The 25,928-nt window shown below is 40.3% G+C and overlaps 1 protein-coding gene across 15 annotated transcripts in view; it reads right to left on the bottom strand.

Annotated features, from left to right (window-relative positions):
- Positions 1-245: 245 nt before the first annotated feature.
- Positions 246-25,928, bottom strand: part of SPSB4 (splA/ryanodine receptor domain and SOCS box containing 4) — a 304,370-nt gene continuing 278,687 nt past the window's right edge. For 13 of the 15 annotated variants that reach the window (XM_065558061.1, XM_042853572.2, XM_042853573.2 and 10 more), the window contains one exon: positions 246-1,522. In XM_065558061.1, the coding sequence (XP_065414133.1) occupies positions 1,395-1,522 (128 nt within the window). In that variant the 3' untranslated portion in view covers positions 246-1,394. Of the gene's footprint in view, positions 1,523-23,163; positions 23,292-25,928 lie in introns of all 15 variants that reach the window. The other 2 variants (XR_010590678.1, XR_010590679.1) reach the window with 2 other exon arrangements.

Genomic DNA, 25,928 nt, shown 5'->3' with positions numbered 1-25,928 from the left:
ATTGCAATATAGTATACAACTGATCTCGGTGCTGACAAACTCACAGCGATTAGGTAGGACATGTTAGCAGCAGGGCATTGGCACTTCTAAGACAGATGAGTCCCTCTCCCTTTCTACCCCACCCACACCACTGCCATAGAAACACCACACAGAAGCAGCAGTGTAAGTGCTACAGAAACTGAACTTCAACTCAGAATGTATTGCCGCTGTTAAGTATATCTAATAGTTAATGAAAGGAGAGACTGTTTTCATTTTGGACAGTAGACTTTATTAGAAATTTTCTCCTCATTCATCAGTAAATTCACATTAAAATATGCTGAAGGCAGTTAAGTCTCAACAGTCAACATCCTGCCATTACAACAACTTCCAGTTTAAAAACTAGATAACTGATCAGGCAGATAACTTGAAACATAAGAAATGCAAGTAGAAAGCAGCATCTTTACAAACAGGTTGAGCCTGAAAAATGTATACATCTGGGGTTTGGGGGAAGTAAATCACTCCTTCCAAGATGGAAACAGTTAAATGAGGACTCCACAGACGTTAAACAGATAAATAAACAATATATCACACATACATTAAAAAGAGAGCAGAAGTATTTAGAGTTGGTATAACATAAAAAAAATAAATTTGTTCAAATAAAAAAGTGACAGGCTTCTTAAAATGTGAATATCCTAAAATCTCAAGATAGTGAACAGCTTTGTTGTTATAAACTATGCAAAACTTTGGAGGAATGAAATTTGGTCTTGAAAACATTGGACTGCATTGACTTTATTACTATATCCAATTTAGTTGACCTTCCACTCTTCAGGAACAATTTTTCTCATGTACCTTTAAATCCAGCAATGGTGTTCTATATAATGACTTACTTCATATATTTTAGACATGATAGGTCCTCTAACACATTAAGGGCTAAGTATTCAAGACTCCAGATAAAATGATTACTCAGCACCTCTGAACATCAAATTTTAAGATTTAGACATTATTGTTAACTTAACACAATGTTATTTCTATCACTAGTAACCACATTATTCAAAGGATGCTATTCTGCATAAGGATAACTCTTAGGGGCCAGATTTTCAGCTGGTGTCTACCGGAAGTCAACGGAGCTAAGCCAATAAGTGCCAGCTAAGGATCTGACTGGGAGAATTCAATCTTGGATACTGTCCTATAGGCGCAGATAATTTGTGAATCTAGATCAAATTGATGTTTTTTGCGTATGTTAGTATTCCCCAGTTTGTTCTGCTTCAGTTGATTCAGAAAAAAATACATATATTAAAACTTAAATAACACTCAAGTGTCCACCACAAAGATTTCTATTTTGATGTAAACAATAATTTCTGCTATTTGCATTGATTTAGTCCAACGTGAGGCCAGAAAAAGGGTTCTAAGACTTCTTATTGATACTGTAAATAATTTTTCAGAGACTGGGGCAAAGGTAGAGATTCTATGTCATGCAGGCGATCTCTGCCAAGAGCAAAGCGAATTGATCTTCGGCACAAGTCCATTAAAGGCAGGGGTTCCGCTGAAAAAATGGAAGAAAAAATAATATAGGATTAATATTTTGAAATCAACATTTTATTTATTATTAAAGAAGAAAATGGACATCAACATTTTCAGGAGCAAAAAAAGATGATGCTTGGCAAAGGGTAACAATTAGTGGTAACATTTTCACAAACTTGAAAAATATATACAAGTGATACTGATTTATGAAGCAGCAGTGTCAACATTTTATCACATTACATATATAGTAAAACAAGCATAATGTTTTCAGCTCAGTATTTGACTCTCTAAAATATGAGCTAGTAATCCAGCACTATCCCAGTATTGCTAAAGTTATAGCAATAGTGGGGGCTAGTGTTGTTACACAAGAGTTCAGGATTTCCAATAATAATGCAAGATCTTATAATCTGTTAATAACAGAACTTTCTGCACAACTAAACTAATAGCTCCTAACTTTTATATACCAACTCCCTTCCCGTTTTAGGGACAGTAAGGGGTCTCTTAAGGCTAAATGCACTTCTCAGCAAACCTAGCTTGGCCCTACAAATCGTGCCTAGCCTTTCTTTCTAGGGGTTACTGAAAGTAAAAACAGGAAATTTCATTGTTTTTCTATATTATTTTTCCCCACAAATAAACAAGTTTCTTTCAGTTGACAGATTCTTATAGAAAAAATGCCTGTCTGGAAGGTTCTGATTTTACTTTTCTAAATCCGAATTCAGTGCTGCCAATAAGCACATAAAACTGAAAATCCAAGAGCAATGATATACAAGCTCCCCCAAGCTACTCCATCAGCACACATTATCCTGACCTACAAGAATCACATGGATACGTAAGTATATAATTCAGCCGCTGTATCCATTCAAACCATTAACACTTCTGTCTACACCAACAACATGATACCTATTGTGATGGTAGCCCTCCTGATGAGTATATTGATCTGAGAGGAACTGGATTAAGATCACCAATGAATTTCACAGAGACCACCAAATCTCTGCCAAGAGTTATGACTAAACGACGACTATAGCAACTGCACCTGAATGGATTTAGATGCTTGAAAACACACTCCTAAATTCTTGAAACTACATGAAGTTCTTCAATACTATTGAACAAAAACAGCAATAACAGCCTTTTAAAAACCACATTTCTATATCTGTCTGGAAACTGAAACGCTTCCATAGAGGAACAAAGTGAGTTACAGTAGAACTCGGGAATGTTCGTAACTCTGAAATGTTCGTAACTCTGAACAAAACGTTGTGGTTGTTCTTTCAAAAGTTTATAACTTAACATTGACTTAATACAGCTTTGAAACTTTACTATCAAGAAGAAAAATGCTCTCTCTTTTTTAGTTGTTTACGTTTAACACAGTACTGTACTGTATTTGCTTTTTTTTTGGTCTTATCTCTGCTGCTGCCTGATTGTGTTCTTCAGGTTCCAAATGATGTGTGTGATTGACTGGTCAGTTCGTAACTCTGGTGATTCTACTTTAACTTCTCTGGAAACCAGACTGGTGCCATATCATTCAGCCTACAAGCATTTGTTACTGTATGTCAAATTCTTTTTAGTAAGTTTTTTATGTTTGTATTATGTGTGTAATATATTATTTAAACCAGTGTTTCTTAACCTTTTTGATACCAGTGAACAACTTGCTACCTGCCTAAACTGTGTCAGGGAGATCTCAGGGACCGGCACCAGTCCACGAACTGGTCATTGAGAAACACTGATTTAAACCATTGAACTGCAGCATGGTTTTGCAAAAGTTACCTACATTCAGAAAAATCAATTACAAAGCAAAAGATACACAAGTTTTAAGCATTAGTTTTATATACACTCAGTGGGTCAAATCCACTGCTGGTGCAGCTCCACTGATATCATGGAGTTTCACTCATTTAGACCAGCAGAAAATATGGCCCACAAAGTCCAATGATGAATCCAATCTCTTTGTCTAGTGTGCCCAGTAGTGAAACTTTTTGAAACAAACATTCTCAGAAAATACTGTTCAAAAGATTTTAAAGTTTTTTCATCCTTACCATCACCTCAACCACATTGGATAGGTTATGACTGGTGGCTACTAGAGAAAATACACAAATAACCCCCCCCCCCCAAATTCAGCAATGCAAATCTGTGATATCTCAAGTTTCTTTTACATACAACTAGGAACATAACTCCTAGGGGATGGAGTTGTTTAATTCATTAACAAGGCTTAGTGATTATGAAATGGGGGGGGGAGGGGAAGAGAGAGACATAGATAGCTCACAGATTACAGGACTTGAGGAATAATACAGTAGACACTCCAGACACTACATCCTGAACTGCAGTAGTTTGCTGTTGATCTTCCAGGCATCTTTTATTTCATTTCAAAAAGATGACAATGACTGAAGCTCAATGATATTACAAGTTCTGGAGTGACCACATGGTGCTAAGACTTCACTATTTTTACAGCCAAAATTTGCAAATAAATGTAAGTAATTAACCAGTCATGGAGTTAATTCAAAACTTTAAAATCTTATATATATATATAAATAAATTAAATTAAATTAAATAAAGGCATAAAATATTTCTCCAGCTTCACATGCTAAATATGGGGGCAGGTGACCAGAGCCCATAGGTAAGTCAAAAACATGGAGACCTGGGAGGGGGTCAGAATTTGGGTGGAGCATGGGCTGTTATAACAGAAATAAAGGAGAGAAGACAGAACTGGGGGAGGGGGAAATCAAATCAGTATCTTAGATGTCTGTATACTGTATACTAGATGGGGAATAAGCAGGAAGAACGCGAAATAATAGTAAATAAACACAACTATGATATAGTTGGCATCACAGAGACTTGGTGGGATAATATGCATGACTGGAATATTGGTATAGAAGGATAAAGCATGCTCAGGAAGGACAGACCGGGGGAAAAAGGGAGGCATGTTGCCTTATATATTAAAAATGAATATACTTGGACTGAGGTTGAGATAGAAATAAGCGACAGACTTGTTGAAAGTCTCTGGGTAAGGATAAAAAGGGTAAAAAACAAGGGTGATGTAATGGTAGGGGTCTACTACAGACCACCAAACCAGGAAGAAGAATGGATGTTTTTTTTAAACAACTAACAAAATCATCTAAAGCACAGAACTCGGTGGTGATGGGGGACTTCAACTACCCAGACACCTGTTGGGAAAATAACACAGCAGGACACAGATTATCCGACAAGTTCTTGGAATGTATTGGAGACAATTTTTTATTTCAGAAGGTGGAGAAAGATACTAGGGGGGAAGCTGTTCTAGATCTGATTTTGACAAATAGGAAAGAACTGGATGATAATTTGAAAGTGGAAGGCAACTTGTGTAAAAGTGATCATGAAATGGTAGAGTTCATGATTCTAAGGAATGGTAGGAGGGAGAACAGCACAATAAAGACAATGGATTTCAAGAAGGCAGACTTTAGCAAACTCAGGGAGTTGGTAGGTAAAATCCAATGGGAAGCAAGTTTAAGGGGAAAACAATTGAAGACAGTTGGCAGTTTTTCCAGAGAGACATTATTAAGGGCACAAGAGCAAACTATCCCACTGCGTAGGAAAGATAGGAAGTATGGCAAGAGACCTCCCTGGCTTAACCAGGAGATCTTCAGTGATCTAAAACTCAAAAAAGTCCTACAAAAAGTGGAAACTTGGTCAAATTACAAAGGATGAATATAAACAAATAACACAAGAATGTAGGGACAAAATTAGAAAAGCCAAGGCACAAAATGAGATCAAACTAGCTAGGGACATAAAAGGAAACAAGAAAACATTCTACAAATACGTTAGAAGCAAGAGGAAGACCAAGGACAGAGTAGGCCCATTATTCAATGGGGGGGGGGGGGGAAGACAATAACAGAAAATGTGGAAATAGCAGAGGTGCTTAATGACTTTTGTTTCGGTTTTCACCAAGAGGGTTGGTGGCGATTGGACGTCTAACATAATGAATGCCAGTGAAAATGAGGTAGGATCCGAGTCTAAAATAGGGAAAAAACAAGTCAAAAGACAGGGCCTGATTAAATACATCCTAGAATACTCAAGTAGCTGACTGAGGAGATATCTGAGCCATTAGCAATTATCTTTGAAAAATCATGGAAGACGGGAGAGATTCCAGAAGACTGGAAAAGGGCAAATATAGCGCCCATCTATAAAAAGGGAAATAAGGACAACCTGGGGAATTACAGACCAATCAGCTTAACTTCTGTACCCAGAAAGATAATGGAGCAAATAATTAAGCAATCAATTTGCAAACACCTGGAAGATAATAAGGTGATAAATAACAGTCAGAATGGATTTGTCAAGAACAAATCGTGTCAAACCAACCCGATAGCTTTCTTTGACAGGGTAACAAGCCTTGTGGATAGGGGGGAAGCGGCAGATGTGGTATATCTTGACTTCAGTAAGGCTTTTGATACTGTCTCGCATGATCTTCTCATAAACAAACTAGGGAAATACAACCTAGATGGAGCTACTATAAGATGGGTGCATAACTGGTTGGAAAATTGTTCCCAGGGAGTAGTAATCAGTGGTTAACAGTCATGCTGGAAGGGCATAACGAGTGGGGTCCCACGGAGATCCGTTCTGGGTCCGGTTCTGTTCAATATCTTCATCAATGATTTAGGCAATGGCATAGAGAGTACACTTATAAAGTTTGCAGACGATACCAACCTGGGAAGGGTTGCAAGTGCTTGGGGGATAGGATTAAAATTCAAAATGATCTGGACAAACTGGAGAAATGGTCTGAAGTAAATAGGATGAAATTCAATAAGGACAAATGCAAAGTACTCCTCTTAGGAAGGAACAATCAGTTGCACATGTACAAAATGAGAAATGACTGTCTAGGAAGGAGTACTACGGAAAGGGATCTAGGGGTCACAGTGGTTCACAAGCTAAATATGAGTCAACAGTGTAACGCTGTTGCAAAAAAAGCAAACATCAGTCTGGGATGTATTGTAAGCAGGACACGAGAAGTAATTCTTCTGCTCTACTCCACGCTGATTAGGCCTCAACTGGAGTATTGTGTCCAGTTCTGGGTGCCACATTTCTGGAAGGATGTGGACAAATTGGAGACGGTCCAGAGAAGAGCAACAAAAATTATTAAAGGTCTAGAAAACATCACTTTTGAGAGAAGATTGAAAAAATTGGGTTTGTTTAGTCTGGAGAAGAGAAGACTGAGAGGGGACATGATAACAATTCATAAAAGATTGTTACAAGGAGAAGGGAGAAAAATTGTTCTTAACCACAGAGGATAGGACAAGAATCAATGGACTTAAATTGCAGCAAGGACGGTTTAGGTTGGACATTAGGAAAAACTTCCTAACTGTCAGAGTGGTTAAGCATTGGAATAAATTGCCTAGGGAGGATGTGGAATCTCCATCATAGGGGATTTTTAAGAGCAGGTTTGAGTGCAGGGGACTGGACTAGATGACCTCTCGAGGTCCCTTCCAGTTCTATATCTCCTCTCTCACTAAATCCTACATGGGCTCTAAAAGTTCAATTACTAAATAGTAATAAGAAAATGCCCTCAAGTGTTTGCAGCAGTTGCCAAACTTCAAGTATTAAACATGTTCGTATAACATGAAATCTGAAATATTTTGTCTTCTTGTTTCAGTCTACATCAGTTCTGCAGGCTAGGTCTAAAATGTTTTAAAGAAGTTTTACTCTAAACTCAAAAAAAAGTTATTTAAAGAAAAAATAAAAACATGTCAATTTTCCAGCTGTGCAATGGCCCTAAACTATCAAAAATTATTATTTTTAAAAATGCCTCTTAAAGGCTTTTAAATCAGTTTTAAATGTGATAAATGTAAAAATGCTCAGAACTAGGAATGATGGTAAAAATCACAGATTATAAATTGCAACATCATGTGGTTCAAAGGATGAGAACTAGCTTTAACTGCATATTATAAGGTAAGAACTCTGTCTTTCACTAAATTACTGCCTCATTTGTTGTCCAAACTGCACACTGAATGATGCAGGCATCCTTTGGCAAAATAATACTATAAAATCATGCAGTTAAGGACTTTGGGCTAGATTCTTGGGTCTGGCTGAGAAACTTGTGGTGCAACCTTGAGTGTTAGTGTATTATATATAATAGGTAGTGTATCGTCCCCTATCCACCTGGTTACCTTCTTTAATGCCAATCTGCTTACAGGTTTTGATGGACAGGTCTGGGTTCTTCTGAATCCCGCCACCCACTCAGGAAGGTGTATCTTCTTTATTTTTCCCTATGAATTTATTTGGCGGTGCCTCCACCCCCCTCACTCCTTCCTGGCAGGGTCACCAGGGCACTTTGGGAGGAAAATTCTAACCACAGGATAATCCCCATATACTTGCCAGCTGGTTGGAGACTCCAAAGAAATAATACAAATACATACAATATATTCAACACAGTAATTATATTAAACAGCAGACAAATGTAACAGAACAGGATAAAACACTATTCTTAGGGTCACCGGTGCCAACACTGATAATTCCTGTGGTTTTCCCCAGTCATGTGACTGGATGTAGCAATGTAAGATCAGTGTCCCGTTGGTATGCGTACTTTGTTGGGGCCCTTGATGACCTATGACTACAATATCTTCTCCGCAGTGGTGCACTCACAAACTCCATGAATGATCCTCAGGTTCAGAGAGGACTCTGGATGCCTTGGTCACTGCAGAGGGGCTGATCTCAGCTGGCAGGGATCCTCTTCTGGCAGGCTTCTGTTTCCAGGATTTCCCCTCACCACAAAGGGGTGCAGGACTCAAGGTGCAGATTACACAACTATACTAAGATCCAAACTGTATTCTCCTACCCCAGCGTCCAGACACACTCACAGCAGGCAGCAGCCCTGGACTAGCAGCCAGAGTAGAGCTGACCACGTGGTGACGGGTCTCACCTAGGGTGCTGGAGGGCTAACTCAGCCTGGCTGGGGAAGTTTCCCAGCAAAACTCTACAAACTTGGAGTCATCAGTGGAGGGGGAAAAGCCCATCAGAGGGATCTTGCTTTCAGGTCCCTAGAGGCCAGTTCTCAGGGGGAACCCTGTATGCAGACCTGGGACTCACCAGCTCCCCATACAGCCCTTGCCCTGGCTGGCATCAGACTGTCTCAAAAAAAAAATGGCTTCTCCCCTTTCCTGAGCAACCTGGGAGGGCCTGTCACTCCCTATTGGTTGCTGGGCAGACTCTGAGTCTGCCTTGGCTCCCCCTCCCTACCAGGAACAGTGTGCCTCTCCCTGAGCTGCCAGCAGACAGAGCCCCAGGAATCTAGGTAATCTCCTTGGGGGTTACAGTAGCATATAGTTTATCTTTGCATGCCCATGATCCAGAGCCAAGTTTCCAGCTGTAAATCAGAGCAGCAGTTGGGCAGCTCTAACATACGACAGCTACCAACATCCCAAAGAAGCCAGAAGGGCAGCCAGGATCTTGCAGGGCATAAGAAAGTGCCATTTCTGGCATTCTTTCTGCACCCATGCCTCCTATATTGGCATCACGGAAGGAAATGGTGTAGGAACCTGATTCCCAAACCACTGAAGTGCTAGAGCTGTTCAAAACAACTGCCAATAACTGTTTCTAATGACAAAAGGATTTCCTCCACACCACCTCCCCCTTCTCATTCTTTTCATATTCAAGACATGACTACAGTTTTTCATGAAATTTACTTTAAAAAAAATCACCGGGGGCAAGGAGTAAACATAGAAACTTCAGCCAGAAAAGTAATAGTTAAGCAACATAGTCTCTTTAGAAAGAGAATGCTTGACAACCCTTAACTGTGTGTGTTGCTATGTGCTCCACCTATAAAATACACAGACCTTCCACACCCAAAATATTTGAAACACTAACATTCAAGGTTTTAAAAATAAAATTTCAGTTTGCACTATACGGACCTTGAGGTGGTACAAATAATGCTAAACAGTGACTCTTCGAATACTGCAGGAGACAGCAGGAAAGAGGTATTCTGAATATTTGAGAACTCAACTATGAAAATCAGTTTTACTTTTAGAACATTCAGAATTTGTCCCTGAAAAAAGAACAGTGTTACTCCCAGGGTAGGAACTAATTGTTATTCCCCCACAACACTGTGTACTTAGAGTGTTGTTGTAGCTACATTAAAATACATTTTGTAGGCCTACCATTTAATCACTAATTTTCCATTTTTGTTTATAACTTTTGTGTGTATTTTCTGCATTTGAAGTGGCCAACTGTGGTAGTGAGCTTGGAAGAATACAAGCCCTCAAAGCAGAATCTCTGTGGGCATCAGCTGTACTGAGGCTTATGAACGCTAGTAATATCCCATCAATTAAAAAATGAATTGCTAAGCTGAAATATAAAATTGTAAAGAAAACATGATTCACAAGAATAGCTCTTTCAGTTTCTTGGGCTGGTTAGGAATTTAATACAAAGTGAGATATTTGCAATGTGGCAAATTTTTCACAGGAAACCTAAGGTTTCCTTCCAGGCTCCAGCAGCTTATTCCAGTAATGTATGACAGTGAGCCTGCTTCCAAAGCTCTGTCATGTTTCTAAATGTGTTTTTGGGCATCTCCTCCTCATATTAAGGATTATTATGAAAGCTCTCCACTTCAGCATCATTTCAGCAGCTGCCAGATGGGGGAAAACTGTATTTTTCAGAAAGACAGAGCATTTGTCCCTTTTCTTTCTGTCTTTTCAGTTCCATGTCGCAGCTCAAATTAGACAGACCCAATTTTGCAACAGCATTCAAAAAGGAGACTAATTTAATGATGCCACAAAGTAAAATAAATAAAAATAAGATATTCCTTTCACTCTTCCTCCCAAACAGTAAGTGTATCTAAAATACACTCATCCTAGGCAATAAAACCTACAAGTCGGTTTATAAGCCTCTCTTTCAATCATCTCATTACAGACTGCTGTACATCAACCAGCAAGTGACACACCAAGATAGGGGAGAGTAATCATTATGCCACTCATTCAGTGCCATACACTTGTACACACAAGTGGGGAAGATATCATCCTTGTTTAAACTGTAATTTAATGTGATGTGACAACAGGTACAAGGCTATCGCACATACAGATGCCTATTTAACACGTCTTCTCACATCACATGTATATACACAGTGGAGATTGACAAGCTTATTTATTCTTGGCAACTTGTAGTCAATTAATTGTTTGGCACAGTAATAGGAATTCCTTATACCAACAAACATGCTTTAAGAATGAAGACTGCACTCCTGAGCCATAGAACACCAAAAAATACTACTATTCACAGAAGTTCTGGGTGACACCTGAAAAAGTGAACCACATTTAGTATGTGCAATTAACTTGCCAAATGAAACAATTTATTTGATGAAGAATTTTGCAAGATGTAATAATGTGAAATGTTCCTTGAATAACACAACATGTCTACTCTTGTATGACTTTGCGTTAGTAAAAAGTAACCATTAATCTATGAAGGGCCTTTTTATTTTAAGCTGCAATTTTCAACCTGGCCTCAGAAATCAACACAAAATGAAAGCTGGCTGAAAAATTGGATTTTTCATATGAAAATTTTAAACAGATCTACTCAAAAGAGAGAAAGGAAATAGCTCAATGCAAAACTAATTAAAGTTTGATGCACAAAGTCTGGAAAACTAGGAAAATATCTGGTGCCCTTGTTCAGATCTTAGCTTTTCTACATAGATTTCTGAGCTGTTGCTTTCAAAACTTGATGCATGTAATTAATTCCTCCTCTCACCCAGCCCTGCTAAATACCTGTCAGCATCCCTCAGGTTTCTGTCCTCGTCCTCTTCCTCTTCTCCCTCCTCAAATGCCATCATGATTAACCTCCTCCTTTATATGGTGGATGTCAAAATATACCCTTTATGCCAAATGTTTTGACCTCAGTTCATTCACACTTTTTTTTTTTTGTAAAGTTTTCAGGCTATCATAAAGAAACAAAAAAAGGGGGGGGGGTACACACCCAATTTTTAATTATATTTGAAAGTCACCTTTAAAAATAAATTTAAGGCCAGAAGGTACTACTAGATCATCAGTCTGACCTAACTGTACATCACGGGCGATTAAATTGTACCTAAAAAGAAGAACAGGAGTACTTGTGGCACCTTAGAGACTAACAAATTTATTAGAGCATAAGCTTTCATGGACTACAGCCCACTTCTTCGGATGCATATAGAATGGAACATATATTGAGGAGATATATATACACACATACAGAGAGCATGAACAGGTGGGAGTTGTCTTACCAACTCTGAGAGGTCAATTAATTAAGAGAAAAAAACGTTTGAAGTGATAATCAAGCTAGCCCAGTACAGACAGTTTGATAAGAAGTGTGAGAATACTTACAAGGGGAGATAGAGTCAATGTTTGTAATGGCTCAGCCATTCCCAGTCCTTATTCAAACCGGAGTTGATTGTGTCTAGTTTGCATATCAATTCTAGCTCAGCAGTCTCTCGTTGGAGTCTGTTTTTGAAGTTTTTCTGTTGTAACATAGCCACCCGCAGGTCTGTCACTGAATGACCAGACAGGTTAAAGTGTTCTCCCACTGGTTTTTGAGTCCTGATGTCAGATTTGTGTCCATTAATTCTTTTGCGTAGAGACTGTCCGGTTTGGCCAATGTACATGGCAGAGGGGCATTGCTGGCACATGATGGCATATATCACATTGGTAGATGTGCAGGTGAACGAGCCCCTGATGGTATGGCTGATGTGATTAGGTCCTATGATGATGTCACTTGAATAGATATGTGGACAGAGTTGGCATCGGGGTTTGTTACAAGGATAGGTTCCTGGGTTAGTGGTTTTGTTCAGTGATGTGTGGTTGCTGGTGAGTATTTGCTTTAGGTTGGGGGGTTGTCTGTAAGCGAGGACAGGTCTGTCTCCCAAGATCTGTGAGAGTAAAGGATCATCTTTCAGGATAGGTTGTAGATCTCTGATGATGCGCTGGAGAGGTTTTAGTTGGGGGCTGAAGGTGACAGCTAGTGGTGTTCTGTTATTTTCTTTGTTGGGCCTGTCTTGTAGGAGGTGACTTCTGGGTACTCGTCTGGCTCTGTTTTTTCACTTCAGCAGGTGGGTATTGTAGTTTTAAGAATGCTTGATGGAGATCTTGTAGGTGCTTGTCTCTATCCGAGGGATTGGAGCAAATGCGGTTATATCTTAGAGCTTGGCTGTAGACAATGGATCGTGTGGTGTGTCCTGGATGGAAGCTGGAGGCATGTAGGTAAGTGTAGCGGTCAGTAGGTTTCCGGTATAGGGTGGTATTTATGTGACTATCGCTTATTAGCACAGTAGTGTCCAGGAAATGGACCGCTTGTGTGGATTGATCTAGGCTGAGGTTGATGGTGGGATGGAAATTATTGAAATCATGGTGAAATTCCTCAAGGGCTTCTTTTCCATGGGTCCAGATGATGAAGATGTCATCAATGTTGCGCAAGTAGAGTAGGGGCGTTAGGGGACGAGAGCTAAGGAAGCGTTGTTCTAAGTCAGCCATAAAAATGTTGGCATATTGTGGGGCCATGCTGGTACCCATAGCAGTGCCGCTGACTTGAAGGTATATATTGTCCCCAAATGTGAAATAGTTGTGGGTGAGGACAAAATCACAAAGTTCAGCCACCAGGTTAGCTGTGACATTATCAGGGATACTGTTCCTGATAGCTTGTAGTCCATCTGTGTGTGGAATATTGGTGTAGAGGGCTTCTACGTCCATAGTGGCCAGGATGGTGTTTTCTGGAAGATCACCGATGGATTGTAGTTTCCTCAGGAAGTCAGTGGTGTCTCGAAGATAGCTGGGAGTGCTGGTAGCGTAGGGTCTGAGGAGAGAGTCTACATAACCAGACAAGCCTGATGTTAGGGTGCCAATGCCTGAGATGATGGGGCGTCCAGGATATCCAGGTTTATGGATCTTGGGTAGCAAATAGAATACCCCTGGTCGGGGTTCTAGGCATGTGTCTGTACAGATTTGTTCCTGTGCTTTGTCAGGGAGTTTTTTTTAGCAGATGGTGTAGTTTCTTTAGGTAATCCTCAGTGGGATCAGAGGATAATGGCCTGTAGAATGTGGTGTTAGAGAGCTGTCTAGCAGCCTCCTGGTCATATTCCAATTTATTCATGATGACGACAGCACCTCCTTTGTCAGCCTTTTTGATTATGATGTCAGGGTTGTTTCTGAGGCTGTAGATGGCGTTGTGTTCTGCATGGCTGAGGTTATGTGGCCTAGTTACCCCTGTATTGAGCCCAATAACTCGGGTTTGAGTAAAGCAAATCCTCCAGAAAAGAATCTCATCTTGATTTGAGAGCATCAAAAGATGGAGAATCCATCACTTCCCTTAGTAGTTTGTTCCACTGGTTAATTACCCTCACTGTTACAATTTTGTGCCTTATTTCTAATTAAGCTTCCAGCCACTGGTTCTTATGTCTTTCTCCACTATATAAAGAGCCCATTAATATCAGTATTTTTGCCCCATGCACTGTAATCAAGTCACCTTAATCTTCTTTTGGTAAGCCAAACAGACTATGTTTTTTAAGTCTCTCACTGTCAGGCATTTTCTCCAGCCTGCAAATCCTTTTTGTGGCTCTTTTCTGTACCCTGTCCAATTTTTCAACATCCTTTTTGAAGTGTGGACAACAGAAGTCGACACTATATCCCAGTATCAGTCTTACCAATATCATACGCAGAGGTAAAAATCACCTCTCTACTCCTGCTCACGATTCCCAACCTTCTTGCCACAGCATCATACTGGGAGCTCATGTTCAGTTGCTCACTATGACCCCTAAAATCCTTTTCAGAGAAACTGCTTTCCAGGAAACATTCCCCCATTCTGTAGGTATGTTCTGCATTCTTTATTCCTGTACATACAACTTTGCATTTGGTTTTATGCAAACACTTTGTTCACACATATTTCAACCACCACTCAACTATAAAATTAAATATATGTAGACAAGAAAGAAGCATACCTCTTAACCCTTCCTTCTCATGATTAACTACTGTTTTACTTCCACACAGCCATACAGCACCAAATTATTCTTCCAGTTACACTGGCACAACCCCACTGAAACGATTAGAGCTGCGCTGCACTGATGTAATTGAGGGGGAAATGTGGCCCACTGCATTGTTTAAATTGCCTGTTAAGGCAGTGCAGCTTCTCCATTATATTCTAACGAAAGGAAATTGCAAATACATTTTTAAGGAATGCAGATTATGATCAGTCATAAAAATAAAATATGACTCTACCAACTAACAGGACTCAGATGTTAGCCGTGTGTGCCAGGACAAGGGCAGTCAAATATTTTTTCTGCAGAAGTGAGTAAGCTATGTAGTAACCAAGTCTACCTTCTAACATAGTTAGCTATATAAAATATTACAACACTACATTTTTATACAATTTGGGTGTTTTAGAAGAATTTTATCTGTGTCAATGAGTGTCCAATTTAAACAAAACACCAGTGTCAATGTTTCTTCTACACATACTTTTGCACATCTGACTTTGGTTCTTTAAAGTGTTTTTCTCCTAGTATTCTATTCTAGTATCCCATTCCTAATACATGTGGTCTTCAAAAAAGTCACGCACTATAACCCATTCAACTCTTGTAATGTGAACTTAACTCTGTTACTGCTCAGAACATACTCCTGCATCCCCACCCCATCCCACGCTTCCCCACCTGTCTCTTCGCATACCAGCAGCTGGGAGCTACTGTGTTTTCTTCTTGAAAAGACTAATGGGTGACAGATGCCAAGATCTTCTTATTAGCTAAAACTGATAAAATAGTCACTTTAATGTCTCTAGCATTTATCTTCCAGGGGAGATAAAGTTTAATATGGTACCAGGCCATTACCTTATTTTTTGGCGGAGGAAAAATTTAAAAACTAATAATTTAATCCTGATTTAAGTTTTAAACTGTGTAGTATTTAAAGGCACTACTCAGTTGAAGAAAACAGCAGTGAAGCAACAGTCTCCACAGTAAAGACATTCTTACCCATGTGCATTACTTTAAAGAGAGGAAGACAGTTGAAAAGCAGATCAGAGAAATACAAACCCTAAAGCTAGCTGCATATCATTAGCACTTTTTAGAAAGTATGTGTCATTTTGAGACTAAGAGCCCGACCCTACAATCTCCTTCTTGACATTTTCCTTGCTCACACTAGTAGTTTCATGAGGAAGAAGTTTTAGGAATGGACCATAAGATTTTAGACCCAAATTCAGGAAAGCATCCCTATTCAGGAAAGCACTTAAGCATGTGTTTAAACTGAAATCATCGGACAATACACATGATTAAAGATTTGAAGTCATTGGACTTAAGCACAGGCTTATGTCCTTTCATACATTAGGGTCTCAGTTGCCCACAGTCAGATGCCCATTATGAGGAAGCTATCCACACTGTCAGGTTGAAGTGGAATATATTGTATCAGACAAGGCAATTGTGATGTGTCCACAATACAGTAATTTAAGTCAATGGATCATCTACAGTTTGGGGGAAGGCTGTACATTTAACAATATAATTTCACTATGCCTTGCTGTAGCAATTTCCTTTCAAGGACTAAAACTACTTTACAAATATTAATTCAGTCCTAATAACCCTTGGTATTGTAGGAAAGCAGTATCATAGAACCTTAGGGTTGGAAGAGACCTCAGGAGGTCATCTAGTCCAACCCCCTGCTCAAAGCAGGGCCAATACCGAACTAAAACAACCCAGCCAGGGCTTTGTCAAGCTGGGTCTTAAAAATCTCTAAGGATGGAGATTCTACCACCTCCATAGGTAACCCATTCCAGTGCTTCACCACCCTCCTAGTGAAATAGTGTTTCCTAATATCCAACCTAGACTTCCCGCACTGCAACTTGCACAGGGTCACACAAGGAAGTCGGTGGTAGACTATAAACCAAGACTCCTGAACTGTGCTCTGTGGCCCACCAGTGATGCAAATAGCACTTGCTGGTCATCCATAAGGAACTAGATGGTCAAATGGTGAGGCTCCCCTTGTTTCCAGATAAGAGAAACAATACAGTGTAGACCAGCCCTAAGTATTATCTAGACCATCCTTGACAGGTGTTTGTCTAACCTGTTTTTAAAAACTTCCAATGACAGAGATTCCACAACCCCCCTAAGTAATTTGTTCTAGTGCTTAGGAAAAACTTCCTAGCTGCAAAGTAGTTAACATCTAACCTAAGCCTCCCCTGCTGCAATTTAAGTTGTGAAGGAGAACAATTTATCACTCTTCCTAATGCAGGGCAACAGAAGAAAGACATTCTAATAATTCAATTGAAAAATTATATAATTTTTAAACAAACCCTAAATGCATTTGCTATTCCAAGGGACCCATTGGACCTTTGGGGTAACTTATTATATTAAATACTAAACCAGTACAGTATCTTAGCCCCTCATGACTATCCGCCACTGAGAGCCACCTAAATTAAAGCAGATAGGGATGAATTATTTTAGCAGGTCAGTTGCCTCAAAAGATTAAGTGGGTTCTCAGTGCAAGTTACAAGCAACAGCAAAATATATCATGTACATATATGATCCCCAGCAGAATGATGGGGAGAGAGAAGAAACTGGGAAAGGTTTTGTTTTCTGATGGAAAGGTTTTAGTTTGGTTGTGTTTCTCTCATTATTAACTTTTGAATATTATCACAAGGCTATATTTGGTGCCCTTAATGTGCTATTGGACATTATACAAAGTTTGAGTAGAGACATTTTGTTGCAGGAAACCTCAGTGCTTGATGGTTTCAAACATGAAAAATATGAAGCCACAAACACTGGAGATCAGGATAAACCACAAATACTGGATCCTCCAGACTCAAACTTTTCCAAAGTTTAAGGGAGTTGGACTCCGAGTTTTAGCTTGGGCCCATCTCTAATATATATACACTTCATGGATTCTACAGCATGCTTAACGCCTCTAAATCTAGTCTCTATTCTTCCAGGCCATGACAAAGGGAGGTTCCTCTCTCTATATATACACACACATATATACATACACACACACGAGATGAGAGTTTGTATGAGTATTTCAACAGATAGAGTTCAAAGGCAATGTTGTGCAGTGTGTAACAGGCGAATTTACAAACATAAGGTAATAGATATAGAAGTTAAGGGATGAAACAATGCAAATACCTATTACAACAGAAGTCATACTTGACAAACAGCACACAAACTGGCTTGTTTTATGCCTGAGAACAAGAATGCAATAACATCTTTCTTTGCCTTTCCCCTCATCATAAACTTGACATGTTTTAACCCTTTTAAGCAAGTATATAACAGTAAGAAGGCAGAACACCTCTAAACTTTTTGAATATATGAAACAGCATATGAAGATTTATTGGGCTTTACAAACAACCTTACAGGCAATGTGCACTTACATTATCAAGCTGGTGAAATAATTTAGGAAAGAGCTTTTGGTCTCCGTTCCAGAGACAGGGAAGAAGAGACAATATGCTAATAGAACTGGGTACCAAGCCTACAGCTTTAATAAAAGATCAACATAATTACACAGAGAAAGTGACATAATTACACAGAGAAAGTGGATCATATTTAGGTAAAGCCTATATAGTCTCTGAACTTGAGGCAGATGGGTTTGAAGAACATATATAAACTACTAGACCAATACACCGGGGAAGAGTCTCATATTGCAATATTTGTTCAGAGAAACAGAAATAGAATTTGCACGTTTTATGACACAAGGCACAAATTACTGATCTAAAAATTCACTATAATCCAATTTCACAGGAATGGTACGAAAGTGGGAACCTGTATTTTGGATGTTCTACTTTATTTATTTTGAAAGGAATGCTTGGTTGCTTATTTGTCAGAGTTCTTGAAGAAAAAATAACCGAAGAGTGAAATGTACTTTTCCAGTACAGCCGTACTTATCTGCAGCAGCAGAGAAGCCCTGGTGGCTTACAGCATGAAAGACTATTAAAATTTGTAGTAAACTTCAGTTTCCTTTGATCTATTAAAGTTCAAGACAACTTTTAGTTCTGACAAACAAATTCTCCTGTATCTCAGGGGTGCAATTTTGTCAAGCATTCTATCCTCATAAAATAAAGTCAGGTTATTTCATGTTTCCTCAAAGGTTCAACACACGTAATGCTAAATACAGAAGTTGTAGTACCTTATCATACAAGGTCTCCTTGTGGCAAGACTTTTAAGACTATGTGGAGTTCACTGAATGATTTGGAATTTACTGAGCAGTCACTCAGAACGTTTAGTTGGTTTTAGAAGAATCTTATGAGATTTAAACATGGTTGTGATTTGCTATAACAAGGGTCGGCAATGTATGTCAAAGGTGGCATGCGAGCCAATTTTTGATGGCACGCAGCGGCAGGCTGAGCGGCTCAGCCCACCGCCGTTCTGGGGTTTCTGCTGCCGGCTCCTGCCAGTCGGGGTCCCACCGCCAGTCCCACTCAGCGCCTGCTGCTGGCCTAGGTGAAGGAACCCCAGGCTGCCAGGCAGTGAGCTGAGACCTCAGCTGGCAGGAGCTGGCGCCAGAACCCCAGAGCGGCGGCGGGCTGAGCCGTTCAGTCACTGCTTGCTCTGGGTTCCAGCTGCTGGCCTCTTGCCAGCCGGGGTCCCCGCTGCAGCCCCACTCACCTTGCTTCCGGTTGGAGTTACAGCGCAGGCCCCCTGCCAGACAGGGTCCAGGCCTCCAGCCCTGCTCAGCCCTACTAGCCACCAGCTCCACCCACCTGAGCTGCTGGGGTTCCAGCCGCTGACCTCCTGCCAGCCAGTTAACAACTGATCATTCAGAAGCCTGTGTGCAGCTTAAAGTATACAAATATGTGCCAGACACTGGAAAACTCAGCAAGAAAAAGCAAGGGCAAGGATCACACTAAACTGATAAGATATGCATTTTAATTTAATTTTAAATAAAGCTTCTGAAACATTTTGAAAACCTTGTTTACTTTACATATAACAGTAGTTTGGTTATATAATATATAGACTTATAGAGACAACTTCTAAAAAGCGTTAAAATGTATTACTGGCATGCGAAGCCTTAAATTAGTGTATAAATGAAGACTCGGCACACCACTTCTGAAAGGCTGCCGACCCCTGTGCTATAACATAGACAGATAAGTGGTATGAAAAGTAGACAACTGGTAGGTAGATGGGATGAAAGGAGGATCGGTTGTTTATTTGGTTTTTAAAAGAAATTTTCAGAACAGTTTTTAGAAATCACTCTTTCAGTATCTCCATTCCTTGAAGGGAACCAGTGAGGACTGCCTTCTTAATAATACAGCATTATGCTTCTCAACAGGCGGCCCACTCTCATGAGACAGAGGAACAATGAGAAAATTGAGGTCAAAATTATAAGTGTTTCAAAGTTGGTTTAAAGATCATTCTATTTTTTTGTTAAACCAACCATTAAATTAAACAATTAAAAACAATTAAAAAACCATTTACCTTAGCCATTTTCCAGGTAAACGCTGCTCATTTTGTTACGTCACCCTTCCACCATGCCCCATTCATGTGTCTATTCTGTCATTCTGACACCTAAATTGTGACTATCTCTGGGGCAGGACTGTCATCTTTGTCTGTTCAGGGCATAGCATAATAAGGACCTGATTCTTCACTCAAGTTCCTAAGTGCTACCATACTAGAAATAAATAATAAATATCTACCCAAGCACCCAGGCTTCTATTGCTTATAACCAAAATGTTTTCAGCCCTAATCTGCCCCATAAAACTGTCATCATGATAGTTTTCTGAATGAGTGTTAATTATTCTTTATTATATTTCCGTGTTTTAGTCATTTACTCAGCTTTGTAATTAGATTTAGTAATTAAAGTATCTTTTATAGTACACTGCAGTTTTCCTTTTAGTGCCAAACTGGTAGAAAAATGGAACTCTCAGACCATCCTGATTAAATTTAGATATATAGTGCTGAACTGTTTAGAATGGTAAACATTGTGACCATGTTTCTTGTATCATTCTGTTGTACATTTTCTTAATTATTTAAATTACCTAAAGGCTCCAGATATCCTCAAACCAAATGAAAAAGTGGTAGCAGCCTAAGATTTAAAATTAAAACGTGCTTGTAAATAAACTAACGTTCTCCAGGGGAGATTTGCAAATAACAAGCTTGATTCATCACTTCATTATTCCAGTTTTGATTTCAATTAAATTTCATTGGCACAGGACTGGAGTAATGCATTAATAAATCAGTCACAATATCTAAAGGGATCAAAATTATAATAAATACTATTTGTATTTGCATGTCTTCAAAGTGTTTATTCCTCTTAAATACCATCATCTTTATTAGCAAGTAATTTAGTATTTGCCACAATCTGAGTTACTTTAATACCAAATTAAGGATTCCTTGTTGTTGTTGAGTAGGAAAACACAACCTCTACTTTATGGGAAATGTACATAAAGCATTCTATTTAGCAATAAATCTGCTTGCATATTATAGGCAGCACTGGTATTACAGCTTTTAGTCAAGGTTGCCCAAATCATCCAATTGTAAGTTCCTTTTTTCAGTTGCTTATAACTATGCCAAATTAACAGTTTAGACTGAGATTTCACATGCTGGATATATGCCTTTGACTCATTTTGAGGGGAAATTTTCCAGCCAAAACAGTTCAGCCATTTCCTAGAGAGAGATTAGGAAAAAGAAAATCTTACAAACATCTTTTTTTAGAAGCTCTAGTGCCTCAGTGCTTAGGATCAGGGATGTGCTGTCACAGATGTCTGTCAGGGATGTGCCTTTTGCTATTTAGGATAGGGTTACCATATTGAACAAATAAAAAAAGAGGACCCTCCATGGGCCACGGGCCCCACCCATTTCCCCAGCCCCGCCCCAACTCCGCCCCTTCCCTGCCTTAACTCCGCCCACTCCTCCCTCCCACTCCCAGCCACGCGGAAAGGGCTGCCCGAGCGCTACCGGCTTCATGGTTTGCCGGGCAGCCCCCAGACCCTGCGCCCCCGGCCGGCACTTCCCCAGCGCAGCTGGAGCCCGGGAGGGGAAGCGCCCAGCCGGGGGTGCAGGGTCTGGAGGCTGCCCGGCAAACCGTGAAGCCGGTAGCGCTCAGGCTTCGGGCAGCCCCCTTGCCTCCGGACCCTGAACCCCAGCCGGGCACTTCCCCTCCCGGGCTCCGGCGGCACAGGGTCCGGAGGCATGGGGGCTGCCCGAAGCCCGTAGCGCTCGGCTCTTAAACAGAGCCGAAGAGTCAGGGAAGGAGCAGAGCGGCCGCGGCCAGAGGCTCTGCTCCTCCCCTGACTCTTCAGCTCTGTTTAAGAGCCGAGCTGCCCCAGCGCTACTGGCTTCGGGCAGCCCCCATGCCTCCAGGCCCTGCGCCGCCGGAGCCCGGGAGGGGAAGTGCCCGGCTGGCGGCTGGGGTCCGGAGGCAAGGGGGCTGCCTGAAGCCCATAGCACTCGGGCAGCTCGGCTCTTAAACAGAGCCGAAGAGTCAGGGGAGGAGCAGAGCCTCCGCGGGAGGGGAAGTGCCCGGCCGGCATTTTCCCGGACATGTTCTGCTTTTTGGCAATTCCCCCCGGACGGGGGTTTGATTGCCGAAAAGCCGGACATGTCCGGGAAAAACCGGACGTATGGTAACCCTAATTTAGGATGAAAAAGAACAAAGAGCAAGCTGCAACCCAGGACTGTCCAATGGGACTTTCCATTCAATTGCTGCTTCTGGCTGCTGAGAGTTGGGGTGAGTACTGGAACTAAGAGCAAGGAGCCTTTTTCTCCTGTATTCTTAGTGTTGTCCCTGCTGAAACCCAGGAAGCATGGAGGATGATGCAGCCTGACTTAAATGCAGAAGAGAGAAGAGCTAGACTGGGTGTAGGAGACTGACCTGGCTGGGCAGGGCTGTGATTCCGTTCAGTACAGAAGGGGAGACTGTCAGCGGCCAATTACAGCTCCTTGATTCTCCAGAGTGGACTTGTATCTGGAGGCAAGTAACCTGGTTACAGTGATTTCCACAAGCTGTAAGCCAGCTGAGTATGGCTGGAGCATGACACTATGCTCCATCTCTTCCCCATACTTCCTGTTCTGGGGCTGAATGGGCTGGTAATGCAGAGGCTAGATATGGTAGTTTGCACCACCTAAGAGACCTTCAGTCCACCATGGGGATTCTCAGTGGACCAGATCTGGCTGCTTTATGTCCCCTTTGCACCTCTCGGACTTCACAAAAAGGCCATAACACAAACAGGAATCTGGCCTCTGATGAGCTTGGCCAGCTACAGCTATTCTAGTGATTTCCATAAGCACGGTGTGCCTCTGATCACAGGTGTTAGCAAGGATAGAGGACTGATATCTTTTAGCCCAAGACTTTTTTCTAAGGGTGGGATAATGTCTTCTTACTGGTCATCCATCCCTGTATTTCTGAACATCTTCTTCACAGAAAAGAGGTTTGATGCAGGATGAGCAGTAAAACAAGTATAGCTGAACTGTTACAGTGCAGTTTCACTCTAAAATACTACCACGGGGTCTGAATTTATTGCATCTCACCGATTCATTATCAGATATGCTCAGTCTACAAAAAACTTGTATTCCAGCTGCCTAATGAGGCTGCACAAGTGTAAATGAAAGCGTCCTTTGGCCTGCAGAAACTTTATTACTGGCAATGATGAACGAGCAGGAAAGAATCCAGCTTTATTTCAGATCCCAACGTGAGTTTGCAGGGCTGGCAATTCGAAAAGCATTACTAAATATGAGACGTTACATTACTTGTAAATTGACCACATTTTACCATTCCATTAGTATGTCTAGGTACTTACATGTCCCTTCACTGCTGTCGTATCTGATCTGGAATCAGTGAGAAATACACACAGGGAACCCCACAATCATATTTGTATGGTCAGTTTTCAGAGTGCAACAAAATACAGCCTGTTTTCATCCAAATGTCCTTAGTATTAAGGATAAAGGGAAGAGAATCAGAAAATATGCACTATTTAATAGAATGGTTTCTAAAAAAACATGTTTTTCATATTTTGCTAAGAGGCATCAGCAAGTAACTAAGTAATTAAACTATGATGAGAAATCCTGCTATCTTTAAAAATATTGTAAAAGCCTAAAATAATGCATTTATTCTACCATCAACTGCAACAAGTGCAAGATGAATAAGAGAAAATGTATCAAGGGGAAAAAAACAACAACACTACTGTCAACAAGTTTTATGCCTACCAATAGAGTATACTATAGTTAGTTTTGGTGTTAGTGTGACATTTATTATTTGTATTGGTAGTGCCTAGGAGCTCAAGTCATGGATCAGGACTGCACTGTGCTAGGTGCTGTACAAACACAGAACAAAAATGACCCTGCTCCAAAGATTTTAAAATGTAAGAACACTGGTTTATGTTGCTCAATTAGTAAGACCAAGTAAGTAGCCATTCCGAGATTTCACAGCTATCTCTGCCCATAACCCTGAGCTATCCAACTGAAGTGTGTCTATCTCACTTTCAGGAAATGGAAACGAAACTTAAAATGTAAAACTATTTCTTTATTTAACAAAGTACAAGCACAATACAAAACTGGCACAATATTCACTATCATGAATAAAGATTATATTTAAAATAATAATTTCTTCTGAAACCAAATATATCTGACAGGGCCATACCTCTCAACCTTTCCAAAAGAAAAATGATTGTAATATGGAACATCAAAGGGGTTGAAGACGGGGGAAATTTCAAAGGTTTTTTTTGTGTGCGTGCGCCAGTCCCACTGTGCAGAGATCTATAATTCAAAACACCCTAAACCTATTTTATGTTTGAACAATATGCATTAAATAGATAAAAGATCATTTAATTCCTGCAGTTTTTAGTTTCCTATCTGCTTAGACTATGGAAAACGCTTTAATTAATAGCAGAGGACCATTCTTATTTTTAGCATTCCATTGTTCTGCAACTTGATCAAATACAAATTACTTTCTTAGGTATTATGAAATATGCAATGCCTGCATTAAAGGCAATGGTAAAAGGTTTTTCAGCTCCAGAGAAAAAATACATTGATATCCCGCACTAGTATGCGCACAGATCAAGATTATCAAAACCAGGTGCTTAAATTGAAGTTTATAAGGTTGTATTTATTGACTGAGCTGCACGCTTCTCAGCACTGTACAGATTCAAGTCACTTATTTCAAAGAATAAAGACTTTTTTTTTTGCCTCCGTATATGTTTAGTAGCCTAGATTTTTACTCCTACTTTTTAAAATTTTGGGCAACACTACACTCTAATCACACCCTGCATTTCATAGTCAACGGGAATTTTTTCAACGAGCATAAAGGAGTTCGGTGACCAACTCCCACTGAATTTCAATAGAATTTGGGCACCAAACTCCCTAATACTCCTTGGGCATCAAACTTCGTATTATACTGAAGAAAAATTATGATACACAAAGGGAGAAATAAAAAGGAACAAAAGAAACTTACTTTCACAGTTTTATGTCTCAGTGTCTCTTTTTGTCCACCTTTTCCAATGTTTTCTAGAATGTTAATAACTTCTTCTCTCTCATCACCATCATCATCTTTCCTCCCTGTGTTATGTTCTCTCTCTCAAGCAGAGTGATCAAAGTGCCAGTTGGTATATACAGCTTTGGGAATGTAAAATTACATCAATTTCTATTTGCTGGTCCATAAACATCAGGGACTGTGCCGTATTTCACCGGCTCATGTTAAAATGTGGGTGATAATGATGTGGTAGAAAAAACACAACACTATTGATATGTGATTAAAACAACATCCTGGGAGGTATATTAAAGAAGGGAAATTCTGTCAAACAAACGCATAATACAATAACTGCAGCATCAAAAGTGTGTTCAGAACTAGGTACATGCCACAAGGATAATTATTCATGTTAAATTCTTTTAAATTATAGCCTCTGTTTAGTCCTTCTTACTCCAACAGACCCACCTCTGAAGCTAATGGGTATCTTGCTAAATGTGGTCCAAAGCATTCATAGGTGAGGGTAAGCCTAGCTTGCCGCTACAGCTTTTCTGATGATCGATTGTAGAACACAGGGCCGGATCCAGCTTTTTTGACGCCCCAAGCAGCGAAGAAAAAGAAAAAAAAAAGAAAGCCGCGATCAGCGGCACTTCAGTGGCAGCTCTACCACGCCGCTTCATTCTTCAGCAGCAATTCGGCGGCCGGTCCTTCCCTCTGAGAGGGACTGAGGGACCTGCCGCCAAATTGCTGCTGAAGACCCGGACGTGCCACCCCTTTCCATTGGCCACCCCAAGCACCTGCTTCCTGCGCTGGTGCCTGGAGCCAGCCCTGGTAGGACATTAATATATTTTGCTAACTCTCTAAAGTTCTAAGACAAATACTGAACCTTCAGGCTTAGAATACACTTGGGCCATTTTAAATTTCCAAGTATTTTAAAGCCAATTAAGCTTTAAAGGTCTGATTCAATTAAAAACAAAACAAACAAACCTATTCAATTTCCATACTACAGTAAGACACATAAGACAACCTTAAAATCATTCTTTCCAGGGTTTGGGTGACCAGCCATTCTAGTCCCATGGAGGGGCTTTATTTAACCCTCATTGA

Source organism: Chrysemys picta, chromosome 9, assembly GCF_011386835.1.
Source record: "Chrysemys picta bellii isolate R12L10 chromosome 9, ASM1138683v2, whole genome shotgun sequence".
Taxonomy (NCBI): Eukaryota; Metazoa; Chordata; order Testudines; family Emydidae; genus Chrysemys; species Chrysemys picta.
This window is presented reverse-complemented; position numbering and strand designations above follow the sequence as displayed.